Genomic DNA, 25,021 nt, shown 5'->3' on the forward strand with positions numbered 1-25,021 from the left:
GAGGTCGGAAAATTCAATCACATGCGATATGATGAGACCTATCCTTTTAAAAACATCATGACATGACCTTAGGCTGCTTTCTCGTCTAAGCAGGGTTGAATGTGTAGTACTTCTCTTCACACAGTCTATGCACGCACACATGGACTCGCCAAGCGGGCTCGTATATGTATTCCCTAGGCCTGTGGGCTAGCCCACGTTCATACTTTAGGCACCACAGAGGGAAAGGGCTCATAGAACATCATGGCGATCATAAATGTCTTAAGGTACGTGTTCATACTAATCATAACGGGGAAGTATCCCAATGCATATGACATACAAAACTGCATGAAATTCTGATAACTTAAAATCATGAATTACTTCAAATATCAAAAACTAAATATTCAAGAAATCGATAGATCATACTAACATATCATGACTCGAAGAGCAGTAGTTTTTTTTCTATTATAGGAAAGCCAAAACGACATAGTTTACGAGTTTTTTTTTTTTTTTTGGATACATTTGATAATACATGTAACATTAAAGTTGATATGAACAACACAGTTGATTCAAGTACTCAACAACAAAAGGAAACTTCTTAATCCATTGAAGGCTTTAGATCCACCATTGCTACACATGTGCTAAGGTATCATTTACGAGCAGCCATCCCAAGAACTCATCCAAAACCTGCCATAATATCATTAATATCATTTCCACTTACCAAAATACTCAAATGGGTATTCAACTTATTATACATGTATATCATTTCAACATTACAAAGACAGTTTCAACAAGTCTAGGATTCAAATACTCACGCTTACCGAGGTAAGTTCGTTCAAAGATCTACAATGTTCTTGTGTTTCGAGACTGACCCATCAACTTTTCGTAACTTATTTTAGGATACCTATAACAGTTCAACATTAGATTTCTTCTCTCAAGGCAGTAAGGTTTAGTTGGTATAGCTCGTTATCAACATTCCGATCCCTTGATAAATTGTGTCATGGGTAGATCCGAACTTATTATCTAAGGTTTAAGGTTGGCGTTTGGTGAAGAACCTTTTACGAGCCAAGTTAGATTCCAACTTGAAAAGTTATAAGGTTTTCGTGTTCTTCATAAAAAATTCTTTCATTTTTCTCGAACATTGTTTTAATGGCGAGTCAAATAAGTAATTTTTCATGCATGGGTGTAATGACCATTAGAATAGTCATAGAAGTCAGATGGTTACATATAGTCTAACCAAAGTAGCTTGTTACAAATTAAGCTCGGAAAGTGTTAAATTACAAATTTAGACTTCTATATTTGTGTTAATAGGATCTAAGTTTTGAACGTTATATCTAAAATAGGACGTTCAACTTTCAATTGGGTGTCAGTGAGCTTCGTGAACTTTAAAAAATGTCTAATGAGTCATTCTCATCGAGACTTTGAACACATAACTAAAAGTTTAAAGACCCGTTAGACACGTTTTAAAGCTTAGAAACATAATGAATATAAAATTGAAAGTTCAAACAGATACAAGAAGAGACTCAACTTGTAATTTAACGGAACGAAAACTATTTTAAACGAGCAATTGATCAGTAATTTAACAATTAGTGAGAATTATAATGAAATTAGGTCAAATTAAGAAGCTTGCCTGATCATCAATGGATAAAGGATCAAATGTAGAACTTTCATCATCTGTAATATACATGTTATTGAGCTGATGGCTTTGATCTTTCATGAAACCCACACTGTCTTGTTGCTGCAAATAATGACTCATAAAGATATTAATGCTTTCAAAATCTTGATTAAATATGTTAGTTACATTTTTATTATTAAATATTCCTTCATTACTTACTTGATTAGGGATTTGATTATGAACAAAGCTCTCCGATGGATAAAGACAAGGCAAAAATCCAGAATCTTCTTGGCCACTAACCTGATTTTACAAATTAAAATCAACTAATTATGAAATTTATATGAAGAACAAGAAAAATTGAAATTAATAGCTAAAAGGGTTTAATTTTTGTTCATACCTTATTATCGAGAGCATGATTTGAATGGCTCATTGTGCCCTGAGAAGCTCCACCGAAGTTGATATCATTGTTATTGCACATTAAACCCCAATTGTAGCTGTTATGATCTCCTCCAAATCCAAACCCTACATAATTTCCTTCAAAACCTACATAATTTCCGTCCGAAACGTTGTTCTGGGTCGTCGAGATTTCTCCGTTTAAGCCTACCGAGGACCCGCCATGGTAAATGTTATTGCTCGAGAAGCTCGAACCGAGATAAGGGTCTTGAAAAGGAGTAGAATTTTGGAATTGGGATCCAGAAAAGTTGAAAGCTTGAGCATTATTGTCGACGTTCATGGGCAATGGATCGACGTTGTTCGTAAAACTCGCCGTGTGGCCTATATTATAAAGTGGGAGCTTCTTAGCGAAACTCAACTGTCCGTTCGTGAAGCGGCAACGGTCGCCATTGTTAGGGTTTGAACATTGATCACGGTTGGGAAAAGGAGGGAAATTAGGGTTTTGAGAAGAATTGAGATTGAAGGAGCGTTTTTGTTGGATTTTTTCTAACACAAATGAAGCATGTCGGGAGAGGAATTTAGACCAAATGATTTCTTCAGTTGTCTTGTCGGATGAGATCATGCAACGCTCTGCCACTTTTCTAAGGAAAATTCTGTATTTCTGATTGAAAACAATTGAACAAACAAAAACATAGATTAGATATGAACAAATAATTTGAAAAATTAATGTTTTTTAAGAGAAGAAATTAAAAAGATAAGCTCAATTGAGAATCTTTTTTGAGTTGACCAAGATTTTTGTTGCTAAATTTAGAGATTAGCTTTAATGGATAACCCATATTTGCAACATTTTCTTTTCCAAAAACTTGTCTTCATAAGAACAAGACAGATTTCCCTTCATGCATTTATATGTCTTTTAACATGAATTTCATTTATTTTATACTAAGACCCTAACTGATAAACTTTGTCGGTTTGTATTTCTTTATTTGAGGTCGACGATTCAATTTTTCATATTTCGATAAAGCTAAAAAACGTCGAAATTTTGTAAAGAAATCGAGAACCTGTAAATGGCTAGCAACATTTTCCCTCGTCAAGCCAGGAACATTCATGACTTCAAGAATTTTCTTTGGAACAGCTCCTGCCCAAACATGTCAAATTGTCAAGAAAACCAAACAAAAAAAAGAGAAATTTGATGGGATTAAGGATGTTCTTACTGTCTAATCCAATGAAATGAACAGCATGTAGGAATTTATATTGAAGGAAATCTGTCCAAACCACTTTTGCCTTCTTTTTCATAGGGTTTGATTCTTTTTTATCAATAACTTTCTCTTGATTCCCATTTTTTCCTTTCGAATCCTTCTTCTTCTTTCTTCCCGACACTACTCCTTTCGAAGACGAGACTGGTTGTGATTCGATCGATCGAAATCTAACCCCATGGCTTCCGGTTTCTGGAGTATACAAGTTCGTGTTTGGTATACTTCTTGATTTGGTACTTATAGCAAATTGCCAAATGTTTCTTAGGTCATTTGAAGAAAAGGGTTTCAATAAGTAAAGTACAACGCCTTCTTCGATAGCTCTAACCATGACGTTTTCTCGATCGTCGGTCGAAATCACTGGTTTCATAATCGATATAAGAATGGTCATTAACAAAAATCAATATAGCTAAATGATTTGATTCAAAGATTTCAAAATCACTCACTAATCACAGGGATCTTGAATTCTTCATTCACTCTCCTTGTTAGCTCAAAACCATCCATCTTTGGCATGTAGAGAGCCGTCAAAATTAGGTCAAAAGATTGCTTCCCCACCCGAAGTGTATACAAAGCTCGAATCGGGTCGTAAAACGAAGAGACTGAAATTCGAACAACGAACAACGAACAACGAAGAGTTAATTGAAACAAAATATAACATACTTCAAATTTTGATTCACAAATTCATAACAAAATTAAGAAACAAAAGAACAAAAAAGAAAAAGAAATAGGAATATTTCATACATGGTAGCCTGCAAAGAGAAACCCATTCCATTTGTAATTCAAAACAGTCTTCATCTTCATCATCACTTTTAAGTTGTCATTATTTGGGCATCTCTAAAACAACACTAAAACCTTGTTTGATATATAATTTTGAAAACCCATCTTCATAATCATTTTTTTAATCATAAATTTAAAAGTTACCCTTTTAGTTAAAGTGATTTTCTAGCTAGGGTTTGATAAAATTATGATGAATTTGAAGATCTTTGATGAAAAAATTGAGAAAAAAAAAACCCTTTTAAATGAGTTAAAATTACTCTAGATTTGATTTTATGTCTGCCGAAAAACGTTAGTATCGATACGCACAAACACGTGTTCATACAATATGTATCGATAGATTACTTAAAAGACGTTAACAAAAATATATCGTTTTAATGATGATACAAACGAGAAATCAATGTCGAAATGAAATTAAGGTAAAAATTGAAGATTTTTGGTTGTTAAATCTCTAACCCTTTAAAGAAAAGGCATAAACAAAGAGGATTAATCAAGATCCAACCCAGATTTTTTTAATTTGTTTCAAAAAAAAAAAAAAAAAACATGACAAAAGACAGAACACAAAACACAAACAGAAGCAGTTTGAATTTTGTTTCAGCAACGTTGTACCTTCATAATTCAAGGCTCTGAGCAAGCTTGAAACAATAGCAAGAGAAGTAGCATCATCATCAATAACCATGACATGAACCCTGACAGGAGGTACAATAATGTTGGAGTCTTCAACTTGCTGATGGTCCATGGGGTCTTCTAGAGATCAGAGCTTTCTGAACAGAACTAAAATGTCTGGGGAATTACTATGATGAACAGATCAAAGCACAGACAAAGAGACAGAAGAGGAGAGAGAAGAAGAGAGAGAAGAAGAGAGAGAGAGAGAGAGAGATGAAGAGAGAGAGAGAGAGATGAAAGAGAGAGTGAAAATTTGTTGAAAAAAAAACCCCAATTTGAAACCCTTTTTAAAAAGTAATAAATTCTGGCAAAATCTAGAGTAAAAAATGCAAATTCAATTCAAAATCTAAACAAAATTACCAAAGCTTTAAAACCTTTCCAATGCTTACTCTAAATATAAATTAAGGGTTTTTTTTTTCTTTTTTATTTTAATTTCTTATCGAAATCGTTACGAGATAATTAGCCGTCAAATAAAGCAAACCTTTTATTATAGTTATTATAGTTATACGTCATACTAAACGTCTACCTAGTTGTTGCATCAGAGTATCTTTCGCCCCAGTTCAATTAAAATGTCACGTTGGGTTATACTCTCGATTTCTTGCGTTCCATTATTTTCGATAAAACGTGCCTTTCGTAACCCTTATCGCTTTTCGTCTCGTATTTTCTTCATAATTAAATGCAAACTAATTTGGAAAAAAAAAAAAGATTTTGATTTCTTGTTTCCGAACACAGTGAACCTAGCGTAACTCAACTGATTAAAAAAAACATGTTTGACTAAAGATTTAGAGATTCAGATTTTTACCCAGTTCAGCTTCAGCTTCAAATTTTTAACTTTGGATCGGATAAGCTCGAGAAAAAAAAAAAAAAAAAAAGTGGGACCCACTAGAAAAAAAAAATGTAAAAGTTGAGGACTAAGTGTGTAAATTAAGAAAAATTAGAAACCAATGTGCAAATGGAATAAAGAGTTTTTTTTTTTTGAGTGTTGTATAATGCTTACCCAACGGCCAACCATAAATGAGTGTTATAAGCGTTATGAAAGATGATCTCACGTTTCTTACAAAGAAACAACTATTTTGCTCTGCACCACACCCTCAGTAATGGCTACTTGGGCTACATGCAAATACCCACTTTTGGAGAACGACAATTGTTTACAACAAGACAAAGACTTTGTGTTTTAAAATATCAAGAAAAGACATTATTAACGTTGGACCTCAAGACACAACACCCACTGTTCTATGTGTGTGTGCTCTATGTTTTGATTTCAAGGGTCTTAAACAAAGAGTGATTACATTAGATTCCTTTTCATATAATGCAATAATATAAGCATCGAAGAACCCGAACAAGAGCAAGAACAAGAACATTTTTTCATTTTTGTTCTTGAAATTGTTGTTGTGTGGTTTTGGATGCAAAAGTTGAGATGGGGTTGGTGTCGTTTTGTGTTTGAAATCGGAGTTACAGAGATCGCACCTCTGTTCATTTTGATTGTAAGTGTAAGCGTTTTTCTCTTTGATTGGAAGGTGTAAGAGAAATGGTGAGAGAATGTGACACAACTCCTTTGACCTTAAAATGAGAGGGAATATTTTTTGAACCAACTCTCCATATTTTGTTATGCCTAATCCAAATTCATATTTAAAACATACCCTCCACTCCACCCAAAATCTTATACATGGAACTCATCGGGATTCGAGTATTTAATCTTTTGGTCGACGTGATGAATTCTTGACCATTTGGACTGTAAAACGATCGACCCATAAACTAAAAGATAGAAGTGTGCTGAAGTCTTGACCATTTAGACTGTAAAACGATCGACCCATGAAATAAAAGATGGAAGTGATCAGGATTCGAGTATTTAATCTTTTGGTCGAGATGATGAAATCTTGACCATTTGGGCTGTAAAACGATCGACCCATGAAATAAAAGATGGAAGTAATCAGGATTCGAGTATTTAATCTTTCAGTCGAGGTTATCAAGTCATAACTAGTTGGGCTATAAACCGATCGACGATGGAAGTGACCCTGATTCGAGCATTTGATCTTTTTTAGTCGAGATTGTGAAATGTTAACGGTAACGATCGTTTATGAAGGAAGGAAGGATGGATGGAAAGACGAAATAAAATAATAAAAAATAAGAAGAGGGAAGGATAGGTTTGAGGGATGTTTCCATATATGAAAGAGGAAAGGAAGGGTAAAAGAAAGAGAGAAAAATAATAAATAAAGCTAAGTAATCGAAGGAGAATTTTGAGGTATCACGTGTTTCATCCAATTTGGAACAACCTGCCCATAATTTATGTGGATTAAAACTCTTACTTTGTTTGGATTTTTTTTTTCTTTTAAAAAAAATTATTAAATAAATTTGTGGAAGATGAAAAGTAGGTCAACATTCATTTGACACATGTCGAGCATTGACGGAGGGCACGCTTCAAGCGAAGACGATAGACACGTGTCAAACAGAGAAAATTGAAAGAGGGCTTGTGACGTGCCACGTGTCGCACAGCGGGCAAGAGCTCCCCTTCTGAAATGCATGAGTTATCTGCACAAGAGGGCTTGTGAGCTTGGAATGTTTGTCCGTTTTGACTTCTGTTCATCTGTTTTTCACTCAGATTTCTAGCCTTAATTTGACTTGAATTACGACCTACCAAGAAAATTTCATAAAATTCGGCGCTCATAGCAAGTAGAAAAACAAGCTTGTGATTGGTGAATGTTATCTCCTTGTTGAGCTTACATGAATGTTTAGATTATGTATTTCGTGCTTTAGGTGATTGATACGATTATCCCCCTAACAAAGTATGCATGCGTGAACCAAGTCAAGATTAGGGCGGTAAAGCTGGAGTGATTTCACATTGACTTAGGTCGATATGTTTCTAGTAGACCGAGCACCTTAGGACCATGAGCATCAATCGATGAAAGTGCTCCAAAAAAATTGGATTAGTTTCGAGCTTCATGGAATGAGATGAAATTTAAACTACCTAGACCTCCATGGCATCCAAAGATGCTTAAGGAAACTTAACAAATCTAGTAGCAGTGTCAACCGTGTCAATAGAGCCTCCGCCTCCTATCCCCTCCGGTACGTCAATAGCACTATTAACGACCTAGGTTTGACCTTAGCGCCCTGCCAAGTGATAGGAACCTCGGAGCCAGGCCGAGGCTAAATAGTGTAGCACATCGAGGCAACCATGCATTTTTATCTAACGGAAATGGCGAGGAATCTCCTGAACATGGCCTCTGTGTTAGAAACTCATCCTCAAAGGGGATGTGGAACCACATAGGTAACTTAGTAGGCCTCTGTGTTAGAAACTCATCCTCAAAGGGGATGTGGAACCACATAGGTAACTTAGTAGCCGACAAACACACAAGGTCACTCTCCCAAGTTCAGAGTGACTCTATGGCTCTATGAAAGAATCTGCCCGTTAACCATCCATGTATGATAGTTCAAACTAGTAGATGTCATATTGTCTTAACATATTTTATAAGGTACCGCCTCAACCCATGATTCCATTCACTTGTGGCGCTACAAGATGACTAAGTCAAAAGAATAGTAAAGATAGTTCAAACCGAGCTAAGATACGTGATAAGTTACTAAGAATTAGATGCGATAAGCTAAGTACATATAAGTAGGTTGCTTATTGAATCAGAGTGAAAGATCGTTTCTCGAAGATAGAAGGTCATATTGCTAAATAGACTCTTAAAACGACAATTAAAGCGAAGTAATCACATTAAACAATAATCGAGGTAAAAACAATCTCAACTATTTCAAGACCATTCATTTCATCCAAATCTTCAATCAAATGGAGCACCAACTCTCTTGATCCTTGCCAAACACTGATCTTTAGGCCTCGTGTGGGGTAGATATCTCACGGGACTATTTGGATTATCTCTTTCCAACCTGTCCACAAAAACAATCCATCTCGTTAGCTCGTTTTATGGTACATAGCTCAACTTATAATCATACACGTGTGGCTATGAAGAGAGCTCACTGATAATTGAGGAGAAAATAATGGAGAAAGACGGAGATTTCTAGCTTTGCAAGATCGTTTCCGGGACACAATCTACTTCCTCCTCCAAATGGAAGAAAGCTTCCAGCTTTTGGTGTGAAATCCTGAACTCAAATTGTGTATATATGTGAGATCATAACGTATAATATAATTTTCAGGCAATCATAATAAGATGAATCGTCCTTACATCCCATCTTGAAGGATCAAATTGTTTAGGGTTCGGATAAGTTTCAGGATCATAGTGAACACTTCTAAACCAAACTAGGACTTTCCACCCTTTTGGAATGGTATAACCTTCAAACGAGAAAGTTACAGGGTTTAAGCTACTAACGCATACAATGACAAAAGAAGAACATGAAAACCCTAAACGAACCACAAATGTTCACGTCATGCTTTGCCTCTCGAAATACTGTGAGGGAGAATGTTACGACTCGTAGTGTTTCATCGATTACCTGCAAAAGTTAAATTTCAGATGATGGATTATGATAAATTTCTTCTTATATCAAAACAGGTAATGTACCTTTGAAAGATAGTCCATTTCTCGAACTTCCTTAAGAGTTAAACCTTTCTGCCCCGGAGGTCGTTTTTTAAGTATCTCTTCTTGCTCGGCCTATTCGAGAGTTGGATCATATTGTCAAATACTTACGATGTGATTTGTAGCAAAGCCTAATTTGTATATATACCTTTGCCTTTCCAAGAAAATTGGGATGTTGTTGTAGGAAAATGGTTGCCCACATCATAGTATGGCCCGAAGATTCATGGCCTGCATTCAAGTACATTATCAAGACATCAATGATTTCTTCATCACTTAACCTTCTACCATTCTCATCTTCTACATCTAGCAAAGCGTCCATCATATCTCTTCTCGTCGTTGCCACGTTGTTGTCCCTTTCCTTCCTTCGCTGACTCACAATCGACTGAAATGTCTTCACGAGATTCTTTCGTGCCTGGAACGATATGTTCGATTAATCACGAGTTGCCAAAGTTCTATTTCGAACAGTTAACTAAGATCTCGTTTGATAACCATAATACAGAAAAGAGTCACCTTGAGTGCTTTATGGTAAGCAAAACCGGGAATGTTGATAGCCATAGCCCTCACACCATAATTCAAGGTTGTGTACTCCCTCTCCAAAGCCTCCATAACCACCTCGCTCTCCGAGCTAAGAAATATGTACATAATGATCTTGAAAGTAAGCTTACGTAGCTCAGTTAAGAACTCTATTTGTCCCATGGAAGGCCATTTTTGCAATGAAGCAACCGTCATATTTTCTATATACGTCAGGTAAGTAGCCAATGCCTCGTAGCCATTAACAGGCGCGGCAGTTATACGACGAAGACGCTTGTGTTCTTTGGAAGAAATCCCAATAAACGACTTCTCTCCAATGAGTTTCAAGGTAGAACGAGGCCATCCCGAACCAAACGCATCATCGTCATTCAAAACTCTTTTGCATGCTTCAGCTGATGTCACAATCACACTTGGACTTCCAAACATGAAACATTTGTACATATCCGTACGTCCATACCTAAAAAAATATCTTTTACACCCCGAACAAATAAATACAAACCGCTAACTTCTTTACCTATTCGAAAACAAAAACGATACCAAACATGCTTTTATGTGAATGCTTCAATAATGATTATATATATACGTAATATTTATTGTAATTGAAGCATCCAAAGCTTAAAAGCACAAAAATTAAGAAAAATGCCACTTTTCAGACATTCCCAAATGCAAATAGACAACACGACCATTTTAAAATGGTAAAAACAAAAAGGTGGTTTAATATATATATATATATATATATATATATATAAATAATTTATTAATATTGTTATCTTATCTCAACAAACATTTGTAAAAAACATGAAAAAAGATGTTTCACTTATTATTAGTAAACGACAAACACTAAATAATAATAATAATAATAATAATAATAATAAATAAAGGTAATTTATTTATTTATAATTTTAATAAAAGAATGACTTTCTGGGGCAATGATGGGCCAAGTCAAATTTGATTGGGCCCACGATGGAGCGGGCCAAGATGGGAAATTTGGACTGATCCGCAGACCAATGCCGAAACGGCAGCCATTGGTGAACCGAAACCGACAGCTGATATGACAAAACTAAGCTTAGATTTTCCCGAAAATTTAAAATATTCAATTTAATTTCTTATTATTAAACTTAATCGAATAAAATCACCCCAAAAAAATAATAATTTAATCTCTAAACTCGTAATTATAAAAAATATATAATTAATTTAAATTAATTTTGTGTAAAATAATGTAAACATTTTCAGAGGATTGAGCAAAACGGAACGGTTGCAAAGACGAAACGGTTGTTTCCGACCGTTCTAATTTTTAAATATTCCAAAATAATCAATATTCCCCCTCTAATCTTAATATTTTTTAGATTAATAATTTATTAGTGTTAGACGAACACGACTCTCCACAATGGTATGATATTGTCCACTTTGAGCATAAGCTCACATAACTTTGCTTTTGGCTTCCCCAAAATGCCTCACACCAATGGAGTTAGTATTCATCACTTATAAACCTATAATCATTCCCTAAATTAGCGGACGTGTGACTTTCATCCTCCAACAATTAGAATTAAAACACTTAACTCTAATTTTTTTTAATACTATAAGTGATTTATTAGGGTTAAATTAAATATTTTTAAATTTTAAAATCAATACGGAGGTATAGACTATTAAAAGTTTAGAAATATATTACATCGAATATTTAAAAAAAAAAAAACAAAATTAAAACTGAGCGAACCTATAAACAAATTTAAAATAATCTTTCACTTTTAAAAAATAAAAAATAAAATTTTAATTTTTAATTTTTCTTTAATAAATATCTAAATATAATAAAATTTAATTTTGAGTTTAATGAGTTCAAGAATTTAAATAATTGTTGGATTAAGTTTGGAATTTATTAAAAATACTTTTCCGTGTTATTAATAAATGACGTAGATTCTAACGAGATTAAAATATTTATAAATAAAATATAATTATTTTAAGAATCTATTAAATAATTTTTTTTTTTTTTTTTTTTTATTGTCACGTCACTTTTGAGGTCGTTAGCTTAAAAGCTCCATAGTTGCAGATCAATGGAGAAGGAGAGAGAAAAAGAAGAGAGAGAGAGAGAGAGAGAGAGAGACCTGGCGACGAAGGACTCCATGAAAGAATCAGGACGAGAGGACTTGAAAGCTCTGAGAAAGGACCACATGTTGCCGATGAACGGCCAGCCCAGATCCCCGGGTGGGAGGTTGAACCGTTTTGAACCCAACCGGAAGGTTTCGTGGATCCACCGGTTCGCATTCTTCAACACCCAGATTGTGGCCGCTACAGCTACCAGCGCCGCCGCGAGCACCGCCGTGTACATTTTAGGAGAGGAAAAGCAAATGGATCGAAGTGGTGGAAGGTTATGGGTGGATATTTATAATGGTGGGAGCTTTTTAGATTGTCGTTTTGTGAATTGGAGTTTGATTCTTTCCACTCTTTTTGTACAAATAGCTAAAGGAACTATATATATATATATATATATAAAATAAAAAATCAACCTTTAATTTTTCTATTTCTTTCTAAATAATTCCCGAAAAATTTTTAAAAAATTATTCATACCAACAACGTGCACCTTACTTTTCAGTGGTTCAATCACAAGAATTTTGTGTGTGTGTGAGGACAAAACATGATGGAAGAACTCTGTTGGTAATAGTTAAGTCGCAGGAGACGTAGAGGAATGTCGAGGTCATCATGTGTCGAATATGTATTCTGAATCCTGGGTGTGGGATAGTCTTCACTCTTAAGAAGTGAGGAATAAGTAACCTGGTCATGTTGTGTGTTGGTCTATGGGGATAGCCATGTCGCAGGAGATGTAGGGAGATACCGAGACCATCAGGTGTCAAATTCGAATTCTGAATCTTGGGCATGAGGATAGTCTTCACTCTTAAGAAGTGGGGAATAAGTAACTTGACCATGTCGTGTGTTGGTTTGTGGGGATAGTCATGTCACAAGGGATGTAGGAAAATGTCGAGGCCATCAGGTGTTGAATTCAAATTTTGAATCATGGGTGTGGGGATAGTCTTCACTCTTAAGAAACGAGGAATGAGTAACCTGACCATGTGGTAAGGGATCTAGAAGAATGTCGGGGCCATCATGTGTCAAATTCGGATTTCATCCTTAGCATGAGTCGCTACACTACCTTTAGAGTAAAAATTTATTAGATTATTGAGTGGAAAGTCGAGGGCACATTGACTTGGAAGTGGAACAACGTGGTAGTGAATAAGATGTTTGTCCGTATTTCTATTATATATGAGACTTTTTAGCTGAAACGGAGAATAAAATCGACAAATAATATCATATCATTTTGAATATTTGTTAAGGTCGGTTGTTCGTAAGTCATAGGTTAATGAGCTTCTTATTTTTTTCGTGTTAGTACTCGAGCATCTTTTTTAGGGTACGAGAGACATTCCACCTTGGCTATGGTCCTTGGTGGAAGGGGAAAGTGATTGTACTATAAGCCACGTGGCAAAGACCTATGAGTTTAATACAAATATTTTTAAAAGAATAAATAATATTAAACTTAAAAAAAAAAAAAAAAAAAAAAAAAAAAAAAAAAAAACCTATAGCTAGAATTTTTTTAATATAAATAAAAATAATATTTAGCTTAAGAATAAATTTTAGCATTTTTTTATTGTTATAATATTAAATTTTAAATTTTTAGAGAAGGAACATTATATTATATTTTTTATTAATTATATATTATTGAGTTTATTAGAATGTTTTATATATATTTTTTAATAGAAAGTATATCGAAAAAGAAAAATGGTCCATTAAAAAAGTATTTAATTTTTTATAACAATATATATATATATATATAATAATTTGAAAAAGTTAAATATTTAGTGAAATGAATCAAATCATTAAAATTCAATTTATATATTATTAATAAGTCATTCATTAAAAAAGAAAAAGAAAAAAAAAAAGAGAAATATATTAATTATGAATATTATTCTTTAATCTTTTTGCATTTGTGGCTAAGAAACTATTCTTATTAATATTATTATTCTTAAAAATTATTCTTTTTTTTAGGTACATAAATCTTCTACCTAACATGTCTCCCAATTTGTAAGGTGGAGAAAAAAAAAAATTAAATGAACATTAAAAACAATATTATACATATATATATATATATATATAACAAAGTACATTATTTAAATTATTAGAAACGAGAATAATATCCATTTTTTTTTATTACAAATAAATATTAAATATATATTTTTTTTTCCAATCCTTCATAATTAGATTCCTTTCGAATTTGATTGGAAAAGTGGGACACAATGATTATTAAAATAATGCTATTTTGAATTTCTCTTTTTTTTTTTTAGTTAGATCGATCGAACATATATGTATAAATTAATTAACCTATTATAATTTATGTTTAATTGAATAATTTATAATAAAAAAATTAAGATTTTTATGATTTTTTAATTATGGTTTATTTTGATCGTTATGCTGTTAACGTCTCTGCCATATTTGGATTAGGATTTAATATCTAGATTCAACATCGGATGTCACTGTCATCTTATGTGACATGGTTAGGTTATTTACTCTTTACTTCTAAGAGTAAAAACTATTCCCATAAACAAACTCGAACTCTTTCACAATTTTTTAATAATTGAACCACCAAAGAGGATGGTGCATGTGAGATCCCACATCGGTTGGAGGGGGGAACGAAACATCCCTTATAAGGGTGTGAAAGCCTCTCCCTAATAGAAACGTTTTAAAATCGTGAAGTTGTCAGCTATACATAACGTACCAAACACAGACAAGATTCTATTAGCAGTGGGCTTGGGCTGTTACAGTGCACATTGTTGGGTTTAGGTAGAATTTTTTTAACCTTTTCTTAGTCATAGGATTACTCTCATTCAAATGTGGCATCGATTCATCTACACGGGTGTCACATAAATTTTCTCAACTTTTGTTCTCTCTAAACTTGCTATACGTCTTTTTTATCTCTATATTTTTAGAAAAACGATTATTTGGACCCAAACGTACATACAGTAAAAACCCATAATGTATATCATATTTCAATAAATTTTTGAAACACGACTGAAATAAAATAAACGTTTTAAAATTATAAAATTCATAATAATAAAAAATGATGATCTAGGTAAAAGAGTAGGATAGGAAGGACAAGACATATCCTATCTAATCTTAAAATTTGGTTCTAAAAAAACATGATAATGTCTTTAGACATGCAAACACTCATTGTTGACCATCACTTTTTGTTAGAGCACAAGAAGTAATAGATTGGGTATTTATGGTATAGAAGGCTTCAAGTTGTTGCCACCATCTCCCCCACTTGCTTACCTATCTTTGCTTCAACATCACCTATTAAGGATTTTAGCTAGTTGGAATGCACTATGTGTTCATGTGTGTTCTTATAAATATATAAATTAATGTCTTTCTACTTTGTGTGATAGTCCACGTCGGTTGGGAAGGAGAATGAAACATTGTGTTATAAGGGTGTGGAAACATCTCCCTAGTAGACGCGTTTTAAAACCTTGAGGAGAAGCCCTGAAGGAAAAACCCAAAGAGGTCAATATCTGCTAACGATGGGTTTGAGCTGTTACAAATGGTGTTAGAGCTTGACACTGGGTGTTGTACCAGTGAGGAGGCTGAGCCTCGAAGGGGGGTGGCCATGAGGTGATGTGCTAGTAAGGACACTGGACCTTGAAGTGGGGTGGATTAGAGGATCCCACATCGATTAAAGAAGGGGACGAGGGGTCTTGAAGGGGGTGGAATGTGAGATCTCACATCGGTTGGAGAGAAGAATGAACCTCGAAGGGGGGTGATCACGAGGTGGTGTGCTAGCAAGGACGATGGGCTCCAAAGGGAGGTGGATTGGAGGGTCCCACATCGATTGGAGGAGGGAATGAGTGGCATCGAGGATGCTAGCCCCCAAAGGGGGTGGACTGTGAGATCCAACATCGAAGAACGACGAAACATTCATTATAAGGGTCTGGAAACCTCTCCCCCTAATAGATGTGTTTTAAAACCTTGATGGAAAGTCTGAAAGGGGAAAACTCAAAGAGAACAACGTGCTAGCAGACCCCAGACTATTTCAACTTTAGCTTGTTACAATTAATTTTGTTATAGTCATATACCGATGATAACGTCAGTTAAAGAGGTCATAGATAAAGATATCCACGGGACAAGATAGCCTTCTCCATCCACATCCCTGCCCCCTCTTTCATTCCCCATCCCGTAAAAATCTCTATTTATTTCTGTGGGGATCGGAGTGAGGAATCCCCACATAGAATGCACGAAGATCGAGTTCCCGACTGATATTTTCCCCATATTTTTATTATTTTTAAAAAAATTAGTTCGCATAATTTCTATTTTACTATCTAATTTTAAGATAAATATTTTTATTAGTTATGACTTGTAACAATTTAAAAAAAAAAAAAAAAAAAAATGCGGGTCACAAATGCAAATAGAGAGAAGTTGTGACCTAAACAGAAAAACAAAAAACGAAAAAGGATTTGGGACTAAACGGAACAAGGTGTAAACTTTGGGACGGAGAAAAGGGCCGAGGAAAATGGCGGCGAGACAGAAAGCGGTGGCGACGCTGCCGAATCTCATCAGAAGCATTAGAAAAGATCGCCGGAGACCTGGTCTCAGCCAGCCTCTACCGTCATTGAGACGCGCGTTTTCACTATACGATCAGATCAATCTCATCGATAATGTTCCTGAAGATCAGCTTCGCTTTCAACGGTTCAACCCTAACTTTTTTTTTTTTCTTTCTTTTTTCTTCTCCTTTTGCATCGATTTCTTCCTCGATTTCATATTGTTGTTTCTTTCCTGTTGGAATTTAAGGTATACTGAGACGGGTTTCACTGTGAACGGACTTGATTATGAGGGGAGCTTGCTATGCGTTGGGAATTTGTTGATGTCTTGGAGTCCTAAGAAATTTTCGGAGATTACGCCTGAGAGGTTTGCTATGCATTTCTTCTTATTTAGTTTACAATATTTTGTTTACTAACTACTTCTTTTATGGTGATTGAAATGTATCTTTTGCAGCTTATCTATCTTCCAAATTATGCGGCCTATTCCAGGTAAAATCTGGTGTTGTGTTTGAATAAAGGATTGAACTATTGAACATTGTTTAAGTAGTTCAAATATGAATGTCTGGAGTTACCTAGTTTGACGTTTCTCTTGAGCTATTTTTCTCTGAGTTTTCATTTCTTGGTTATGATATTTTTTCTTGTCTGTTAACGAGCAAGGTCCTTCATGGTTCGATTTCTCTGTGCCTGAGCACAAGACAGACTTCATCATTTGTTTCTTTTTGTAGTACTACCACATGCCACAGTAGAAATTCAAACTTCTAATTTTCGGAGAGTAAACGGATATTGTGACACGCCATTTTTTTTTTAAATCTAGGACACGGACGCAACAAGGACGTGTTTATGAAAATATACAATTTTGAAAATGTTTATCATTTTTATACAAAAAGGAAATTACATCTTGTTTGATGTGTTTGATAAATATTGCGTCTATATTGATTTTGTACAACCAATGTCTAACATATTATTGTGCTAACAAGTGTCGAGGAGTGTCCATTTCGAACATAGATACACTAGTTAAACTAAAGTGTCCGTGCTTCTTAGTCTGGGATGTATCAAAATATAATGTTAGCAGCCTGTGGACGACACATATATGTGTAATTTTGTTGTTCATACTATTGATGGCTTTCTTTCTTAGGCATGCTTCTAATGTCTTAAGCTGCCCTGTTAACCAAATGTTGTATTTATTTTTCAACACTCAGTCATCACCTTAATGCAACTACTGTTCATATGTTGCTCTGTGCAAGCAAAAATTTATTGATTTCTACCGTTGCTGATTACTTTTCTTCATATGAAAGCTTGATTATTTTCTCTCTAATTTCAGAAATTCTAGTGCTTGGCTGTGGGAGATATATTGAACCAGTTAATCCTGAATTGAGGCAGTTCATTCGTTCCACTGGCATGAAGTTGGAAGCTGTAGACTCGGTACTTACGGTTTGAATTTACGTCAGTTTGTTTTATAATTAGACCTGTTTATGGTATCGTAGAGATAAGATAAATATTTTTCATGCAACTCAAAATCTAGATATTGAGCTATTTTACGTGCATGAGACTGATTGGTGGGAAAACGGCATATTATTTTCTTAGGATAAGAAACTGTATTTTGTAACATTAACTTAAACGAGGAGGGAAAACATCTACCAACCCTAGTGGCCTAGTCAAAAGAGATTGGAGAATCGTTACCGTATTGTCTGGTTAGGGATATCCCACATCGATTGGGGAGGAGAACGAAACACCCTTTACCTTTATATGGGTGTGGAAATCTCTCCTTAGCAGATGCGTTTTAAAAACTTTGAGGGGAAGCCCGAAAGGGAAAGCCCAAAGAGGACAATATCTGCTAGTGGTGGGCTTGGGCCATTACAAATGGTATCAGAGCCAGATACTAGGCGATGTGTCAGCGAGGAGGCTGAGCCCTGAAGGGGGGTGGACACGAGGCAATATGCCAGTAAGGACGCTGGGCACCGAAGGGGGGTGGATTGGGGGGTCTCACGTCGATTGAAGAGGAGAACGAGTGCCAGCAAGGATGTTAGACCCTGAAGGAGGTGGATTGTAATATCCCACATCGATTGAGGAGGAGAACGGAACACCCTTTAACGGTGGGCTTAGGCTGTTACAATAACCATATTTATCTTCAAAATGAGGGTAATACGTATATAGGAATGAAACATGAGCTCTTATGTTGCTGCACACCTTGTGTTTTGATAATAATGAAGATACATGAAACGTGGTGTTATTGCTCATTATACCAACAAAATTGGGTTATTTGCAGAGAAATGCGGCATCAACATATAACATCTTAAATGAGGAAGGTAGAATTGTAGCTGCAGCTCTTCTGCCTTATGGAGTTTCTTCATGAATCCCAGAGGCAGATGAAGACATTCTTTATATGGATGCTTCTCAATTGCAGAGTTCTTCTCGGCCTCAAGTATTCCCAAAGTCATTTGTAGCATGACTGGCAAGTAATACCCTCTTTTTTTCTGTATGTACTGTGATTATCAAAACCTGCCATTCATTTTTTTTTTCAGCAATAAGCATTTGGCGATTTATACACGTGCACGAAAATTAAGTACATATTTCCTGATTATCTTATCTTATCTTAGAAGCTGGCTCTTTCATATACCATTCCTTTTCAAGTTGTTCGTGGGAGTATGTTTAGAAATGATTTTGACATGTCTAAAATTGTCTTCCTTTTCGAGTGGTGGTGTCGGGTAATAGTTGAGGGTCAAAACCACTTGGAAGGCGATTCACGAGTGGTTTTAGATGAGTAATTGAGATATCGACTTTTTAAAATGAATTCCATTCTAAACATAATCTTTTTTGAACTTTACTTTATTTTATTCTGAGATTTTTTAAAAAAAAATGTACTATACTTTCTTTCTAAGGTTTTTTTAGCTTTCTATTTATTCTCTCTAACTTTTTTTTTTCCCCTTTCTTTCAACTATAATGCCTTTTACCAATTTGATTATTCTAAAATTATTGTGGAAACAAACATTAACCATTCAAAAACGCTTTTAATTTGATCAAAATTGTGAAAAAAAAAAAAAACATTCAAACAATTTATAATCAAACACTAAAGGTAATCAAATTACTTTGGCAAAATCACTATCTTAAAAATTGCAAGAGAAGTTCTTGATTAATGTCATACAAAAGTAACTATGATCGAAGTTGTGCATTTTTTTCTTCTTATTCACTGCATGTCAATCCATGAAAAAAAAAAAAAACAAAACTTTAATTAGTCATGTTATGTTTTTTATTTTGATGGTAATCAACATGTTTAGTTATTGGAACGAACCATTTTTATATTCTTAGACTATAACATAAGCTAAATACTTCATTCAAAATTCGGGATTTACGATTCATAAAACATAAAATTGTCAAATTCCGAGTTCTTTATCCGTCATGCTCTCTAAACACGTTTTTTTATCTTAAAACTGCATGCCAAACGATCTAAACTTAGTTTCTACAAACTCAGACCCTATTTAAATACTCATGCTGTAAAAAGGAAAAATAAGTATTAGAAAAAAGTTGTGAAGAAAAAAAGATAATCCAATTATTTTCTAGATTGGATTCAAGTCTCTCAATGTGTCGTTGAGGGTATGATGTCTTATCTAAGTTAGCTGATTTATTGTTTTAGTTCAACAGTTACAGAAGTGAGAGATACAGATGAACCATTGTCCCCTTTAAGCTTATGTCAAATTGGCCTCTGATTAGACTGCCTTTTTATGATCCATCCAAAATGTATAGTCAAATTGTATCCTAGCTGTTCTACCATTACCACGCCATGTACCTTCTCTCAAATTTCTGGCTCTGAACTCGACTCATCACGTAGAAGAGACTCTGCGCCTCTGGGACCTCGATGTTGTTGGTTGGTTTGATTTTCATACTTCATGACATCCTGAGTTTCATTTTCATTGTCCTCCATCTTCATGAATTGGAACCCCATAATATACCGATACTCTCCTGTCCCGAGGCAACGAGAGCAATAGCCAAGACCGCTCCCGCCACAAGCTCTACACCTGCAACAGTGTTTAAAGGCGAGTTCATTTGATATCAAGTTTGGTAATGTGAAAAGAGATTACGATTATGAAGTTTTCAGTTGAGAGAAAAAATCATATACAGTCGTACCATTTTGGCCATTCCCCTTTTGGAAGCATTTCTAGGTGAACAAAATTTGTCCTCCCTAGTTTGAGAGCATATGAACATGTTACTTAAAGGGATTGAACAAATAAATTCAATTCTGTAACATTGGAGGGAATGGAAAGTGTGAGAGAGAGAGAGAGGAGAGAAACCTCTTCCACAACAGTCGTGACAATCAACTCTTCCACTTCCATGGCATATCGCACAAGGTGGATCTGGCTTCTTTCTTTTTTCTCTCCTAACATTTGACTGCAATGAAAGAGGAAACACTACCCTGATGACTAGGAAAACAAAATAAGGGCTTTGTATGAAACATTTAATGTTAAATCATTAATGTTTGGTTTTACACTTAATTGAATGATTAACGTAACAACCCAAGCCCACCGCTAGTAGATATTGTCCTCTTTAGGCTTTCCCTTTCGGGCTTCCCCTCAAGATTTTTAAGACGCATCTACTTGGGAGAGGTTTCCACACCCTTACAAAGAATGCTTTGTTCTCCTCCCCAACCGATGTGGGATCTCACAATCCACCCCCTTCAAGACCCTTTGAGACCAGTGTCCTCGCTGGCATTCGTTCCCTTCTCCAATTGATGTGTGACCCATCAATCCACCCCCCCTTTGCATCCCAGCGTCCTTGCTGGCGGTGTCCACCTCCTTCAGGGCTCAACCTCCTCACTAGCACATTGCCGGGTGTCTGGCTCTGATACCATTTGTAACAACTCAAGCCCACCACTAGCAAATATTGTCCTCTTTGGACTTTCCTTTTCGAGCTTCCCCTCAAGGTTTTTAAAATGCATTTGTTAGAGAGAAGTTTCTACACCCTTATAAAGAATGTTTTGTTCTCCTCCCCAACAGATGTGAGATCTCACACTTAATGTTTGGTTTAAAAAGTTATTTAGGCTCATCAAAACACTAAAAATAATGGTTATGTTCTAAAGTGATTTTTAGTCGATTATTCAACAAAACAACCTCAAGAAGCAATTGACGTGACTGAGAATCACTTTTAAGTGATTTTGGATATTTTCAAAATCATGTTCACACCAATGCCAAAAATAACTATGATGGAGGTGATTTCAGCAATGGAAAAAGCTACTCCCAAGCATGCTCCAACACTTGACCTCTTCTTCAACCGTCACTTGGTTCGATTAGTAAATCCCTCTCATTGTACTTCTTTATAACACTCCAAGTAAAATTCAGAAATAAAACACTTCCAGCCCTCTTATATGGAATGCAGAAAAACCAAGCACAAACAACAGAGTACAACTAGGAAATCATTTATATCAAAAGAAAAATTACTTGCAGAGTGTATCATCGTGATCAGAACCTTAAAATTTGCATTGAATAAACTAGGATCTATGTAGATTCAACTGTCTTCAAAACAAACAATTCATAAATGAATAATGAAACTACAATTGAAGTTACAATCAATAATATATATATTCCCTTGTAGACCTTTAATCTGAAATAGTATTTGGTAAGTTAGTCACAGATTGTTCTATCAGACCCCAATCAAACAGCAGGTACAGCCATTTTCCTCATCAATAGACTAAACAGAAGCACAATTTTAGGTACTTTTCTGCTGAAAATACACCCTAACTTCAATTAAGAGCTATAATCATTGTCCCATGTAGAGGAAGGATCCAAAAAAGAGTTAAAATATGTCAAGTTGAAATAAGAAACCTTCATACATTAAGATAAGCTAAACCTTAAGAAAATTCAAGAGCAGAGAACAAAAACGGCTTTGAATCTATGCAGTTTCAGAGATTTATTACACACACACGCACACACACACTCTTCAATAGAGAGTTCAGGAAATGAGATAAACGAAAGATTACAACAACAAGATTTTCAATCGAAATGGTTTAGTAACAAAAGCGAATAATGCCGGCCAAATGGAACAAAATGATTCTCGCATTCCGCAGCCTAATCTCGAAGACCTAAAACAACAAGAATTCAAGTTTAGCTATGCGAATTACCTCAGTTCTGACGATCCAAGAAGGCTTTGGAATTGATAGACGGGGAAAAGAGGTTGAGTTCGAAGGAGGAATTACGCCATTTGAGTCCGTGGCTTTCAATTGAATGGCCGGTAGAACAATCGGCGTTGTTCTCGCCGCCATCCAGCACTTCCCGGCGACCTCCGTCGTTCAGTTTAGCCGTTCCGGTGAAACCCCAACCAGAGAATGAGCCTCCGTTTTGGTCTGTGGCGGTGCCTGCAATCCCCTCCCGATGCTCCTTGTGACCATAATATTATTTTTTTTTTTTAATGACAAAAACAAAAAATATTTATTTGTTTAAATTATAAAATTAAGGTTAATGATTTTGTCAATTTAATTCTTAAATTTTATTTCTTTTAATTATTAATCCTATTACTTAAATAAAAATCCCTCCTCCCGTTCCCGTTAGTAAAAATTTGAACTTCCGATCTTTTAGGCGTATAAAACCTTTGTTACGTATGAGTGTAAGTCCCGAGCAGGTATCAAATACCCGATTTTTACTTCTAAACTCGAACCCGTTAGTAAAAATTTGAACTTCCGATCTTTTGATTAGACGTATAAAACCTTTGCTACGTATGAGAGTTTAACACCCAAGTCCCGAGCAGGTATCAAATACCCGATTTTTACTTCTAAACTCGAACTTAAAAAATTCATAGAAAAATCTTAAGAACTTGAAAATAGTGAAAAACTAAAAAAATTGGTCAAAGTCAACCTAACCATTTTGTCCCGTTTCAAACTCGAGCTCAAAATAACCCAATCCTCTCTTTTCTTAGATCGTGATCGGGCCTTGGCTAATTCTTGGTCCATTTATCAATCGTCAAGGTTCAAGCCTTATTGGACTACTTTCCTGATCTTTCAAAATAATTTCATATATTACCCATTAAGTCTCTTCGAGTTGGACTCAAAAACGAAAGATAACATATGGGAATAGGTTGAAGAACGACATGAGAGGAAGAGAATTCCGCTCAACCCAATTCTCCCTCCTCGGCCTCAATAACGGGTCAAGTTCTCCTATTCCCTTAACGAACGTTCATCATGCACGCTCCCATCTGAAACTCTTCGGTTCAATTCAATTCTGTTCATTTCACATACGAGCTAATGTGACGAAAACGAAAAAAAAAAAAAAAAAAAAGGTTAGATTTGCAAGTTGGCTACCCATCCATCCAGTACAGCACAAAACTAAAGTAGTCATCTTCTCTTTCCTTATTCAATTACTAAAAGTTCTTAAATAGAACTTCTGAAATAATTAGGAAGAAAAAAATAAAATAAATCATCCATTCGGGTCGGGTTCTATAATTGTTCGAATAAAATAAATATTATTTTATTTTTCATTAAAGTATTTGTTGTAAAAAAAAAAAAAAAAAAAAAAAAAAAAAATTAAATGTGAGTGATGGTGGATATTCATTTTTTATTATATGAAAACTTCAAATTTTTATACCAAATATTTGTCGTAACAATTAATAAAAGCAAGTTATGCATAGTAGGGGTACCCTACAATCAACACGTATTCTTTTCCCCTCAACATCTTGTCGAGAAATGGTTACACATTCATTGGGGTAAACATTAAATTTATTCATTATTGGTTGTATAAGAGATAAAAGACGGTTTGTGTAATACCTCAAGCTTACAACTTGTATATATTGTCCACTTTGACCCGTTACGTATTGCTACTAGTCTCACGGTTTTAAAACGCGTCTACTATGTAGAGGGTCTAGCCCTACTTCGACCAATGTCTCAACTAATGCCTTGCATCATCCGGTGACCGGTTCTGATACCATTTGTAATAGCCCAAGTATGATATTGGTATGATATTGTCCACTTTGAGCATAAGCTCTCCTGACTTTTCTTTGGGCTTCCTCAAAATGCCTCGTATCAATAGAGATGTATTCCTTACTTATAAACCCATGATAATTCCTGGACTCCCCTCCTAACAATTCTCAACAATCCTCCTCTCGAACAAATTACAACATAAGATCTCCCCTGAGACCTATGGAGTCCTTGAGTAGCCTCCCCTTAATTGAGGCTCGACTCCTTTCTTTGGAGCCCTCAAACAAAGTACACCCTTTGTTCTTAGCTAATTTAAGGGCATGACTCTGATACCATATTAGGAATCACGACTCTCCACAACGGTATGATATTGTCGACTTTTAAGCACAAATTCTCAAAAGGGTATTTTTGAAACAATTTTGGGAACATAAAAGGATCTCGGATTAGTTTAATGAATAATTAAAATAGGTAATAATGTATATTATTGGTAGTATGGTTATGTTTGCAATGAAGTACATTAATTGTGATGAATTGTAGTTAGAAAGTGAGATGAACATAATTTATTGGTCTCGCAAAGCATTATTAATAAGATAGGGTGAGGTGGCCAACGGGTGTCTTCAAAATGAAGCTATGTTAGCACGCAGCTAAGCACTTTTGATATCAATGCAAACAAGAAGATGGGAGTTGTTCTTAGCTATGATGGTCATGAAATTCATCATAATTAGGGTTTTCTCAACTTTGATTTTTTATTTATTTATTTTCATTTTAGATTTTTTTGAATTAAATGAATGAATATCTGTCTCGTTTGCTCCTTAACTTTCATG

At 35.0% G+C, this 25,021-nt stretch overlaps 4 protein-coding genes across 5 annotated transcripts; 1 reads left to right on the top strand and 3 right to left on the bottom strand.

Annotated features, from left to right (window-relative positions):
• Positions 1-437: 437 nt before the first annotated feature.
• LOC111779086 (uncharacterized) lies at positions 438-4,893 on the bottom strand. Its single transcript, XM_023659145.2, has 8 exons — positions 4,618-4,893; positions 3,681-3,833; positions 3,196-3,594; positions 3,043-3,119; positions 1,989-2,645; positions 1,811-1,891; positions 1,607-1,714; positions 438-663 (listed from the first exon to the last, which is right to left on the bottom strand). The coding sequence occupies exons 1-8, from the start codon at positions 4,745-4,747 to the stop codon at positions 607-609; spliced, it is 1,662 nt and encodes a 553-aa protein (XP_023514913.2). The 5' UTR covers positions 4,748-4,893; the 3' UTR covers positions 438-606.
• Positions 4,894-8,275: 3,382 nt separating this feature from the next.
• LOC111778200 (ent-kaurenoic acid oxidase 2) lies at positions 8,276-12,173 on the bottom strand. 2 transcript variants are annotated; one of them, XM_023657890.2, is made up of 8 exons: positions 11,831-12,172; positions 9,711-10,188; positions 9,349-9,612; positions 9,186-9,275; positions 9,039-9,117; positions 8,853-8,959; positions 8,648-8,769; positions 8,276-8,556 (listed from the first exon to the last, which is right to left on the bottom strand). In XM_023657890.2, exons 1-8 carry the CDS (start codon positions 12,052-12,054, stop codon positions 8,451-8,453), a joined length of 1,470 nt encoding a protein of 489 aa, XP_023513658.2. In that variant the 5' UTR covers positions 12,055-12,172; the 3' UTR covers positions 8,276-8,450. The 2 variants fall into 2 exon arrangements, with proteins under 2 accessions (XP_023513658.2, XP_086975024.1); XM_087118898.1 differs by lacking the exon at positions 8,276-8,556 and having other exon boundaries at positions 8,644-8,769; positions 11,831-12,173.
• Positions 12,174-16,198: 4,025 nt separating this feature from the next.
• On the top strand, positions 16,199-18,850 carry LOC111778175 (uncharacterized). Its single transcript, XM_023657857.2, has 5 exons — positions 16,199-16,451; positions 16,554-16,670; positions 16,758-16,792; positions 17,625-17,725; positions 18,570-18,850. The coding sequence occupies exons 1-5, from the start codon at positions 16,276-16,278 to the stop codon at positions 18,654-18,656; spliced, it is 516 nt and encodes a 171-aa protein (XP_023513625.1). The 5' UTR covers positions 16,199-16,275; the 3' UTR covers positions 18,657-18,850.
• Positions 18,851-19,793: 943 nt separating this feature from the next.
• Positions 19,794-22,688, bottom strand: ENA (DnaJ/Hsp40 cysteine-rich domain superfamily protein). The gene is made up of 4 exons (XM_023657937.2): positions 22,413-22,688; positions 20,590-20,686; positions 20,426-20,480; positions 19,794-20,316 (listed from the first exon to the last, which is right to left on the bottom strand). Exons 1-4 carry the CDS (start codon positions 22,551-22,553, stop codon positions 20,094-20,096), a joined length of 516 nt encoding a protein of 171 aa, XP_023513705.1. The 5' UTR covers positions 22,554-22,688; the 3' UTR covers positions 19,794-20,093.
• Positions 22,689-25,021: the final 2,333 nt, after the last annotated feature.

Source organism: Cucurbita pepo, chromosome 17 (genome assembly GCF_057944985.1).
Source record: "Cucurbita pepo subsp. pepo isolate OVF chromosome 17, ASM5794498v1, whole genome shotgun sequence".
In the NCBI taxonomy this organism is placed as follows: domain Eukaryota; kingdom Viridiplantae; phylum Streptophyta; class Magnoliopsida; order Cucurbitales; family Cucurbitaceae; genus Cucurbita; species Cucurbita pepo.

Bases quoted from the DNA above. Each gene is read 5' to 3' on its own strand.
- LOC111778175 (XM_023657857.2), top strand. From the start codon at position 16,276: ATGGCGGCGAGACAGAAAGCGGTGGCGACGCTGCCGAATCTCATCAGA. The intron at 16,793-17,624 runs GTAAAATCTGGT...CTCTAATTTCAG, and splicing joins AATTATGCGGCCTATTCCAG to AAATTCTAGTGCTTGGCTGT. The intron at 17,726-18,569 runs GTACTTACGGTT...GGTTATTTGCAG, and splicing joins AGTTGGAAGCTGTAGACTCG to AGAAATGCGGCATCAACATA.
- LOC111778200 (XM_023657890.2), bottom strand. From the start codon at position 12,054: ATGTACACGGCGGTGCTCGCGGCGGCGCTGGTAGCTGTAGCGGCCACA. The intron at 9,118-9,185 runs GTACATTACCTG...TAACTTTTGCAG, and splicing joins AAATGGACTATCTTTCAAAG to GTAATCGATGAAACACTACG. The intron at 8,770-8,852 runs GTAAGGACGATT...ATTTGAGTTCAG, and splicing joins TTGATCCTTCAAGATGGGAT to GATTTCACACCAAAAGCTGG.
- ENA (XM_023657937.2), bottom strand. From the start codon at position 22,553: ATGGCGGCGAGAACAACGCCGATTGTTCTACCGGCCATTCAATTGAAA. The intron at 20,481-20,589 runs GTTTCTCTCCTC...CTCTCAAACTAG, and splicing joins TCACGACTGTTGTGGAAGAG to GGAGGACAAATTTTGTTCAC. The intron at 20,317-20,425 runs GTACGACTGTAT...ACACTGTTGCAG, and splicing joins AAAGGGGAATGGCCAAAATG to GTGTAGAGCTTGTGGCGGGA.
- LOC111779086 (XM_023659145.2), bottom strand. From the start codon at position 4,747: ATGGACCATCAGCAAGTTGAAGACTCCAACATTATTGTACCTCCTGTC. The intron at 2,646-3,042 runs GTTCTCGATTTC...GTTTTCAATCAG, and splicing joins ATGTTGCTAGCCATTTACAG to AAATACAGAATTTTCCTTAG. The intron at 1,892-1,988 runs GTATGAACAAAA...TTGTAAAATCAG, and splicing joins ATCATGCTCTCGATAATAAG to GTTAGTGGCCAAGAAGATTC.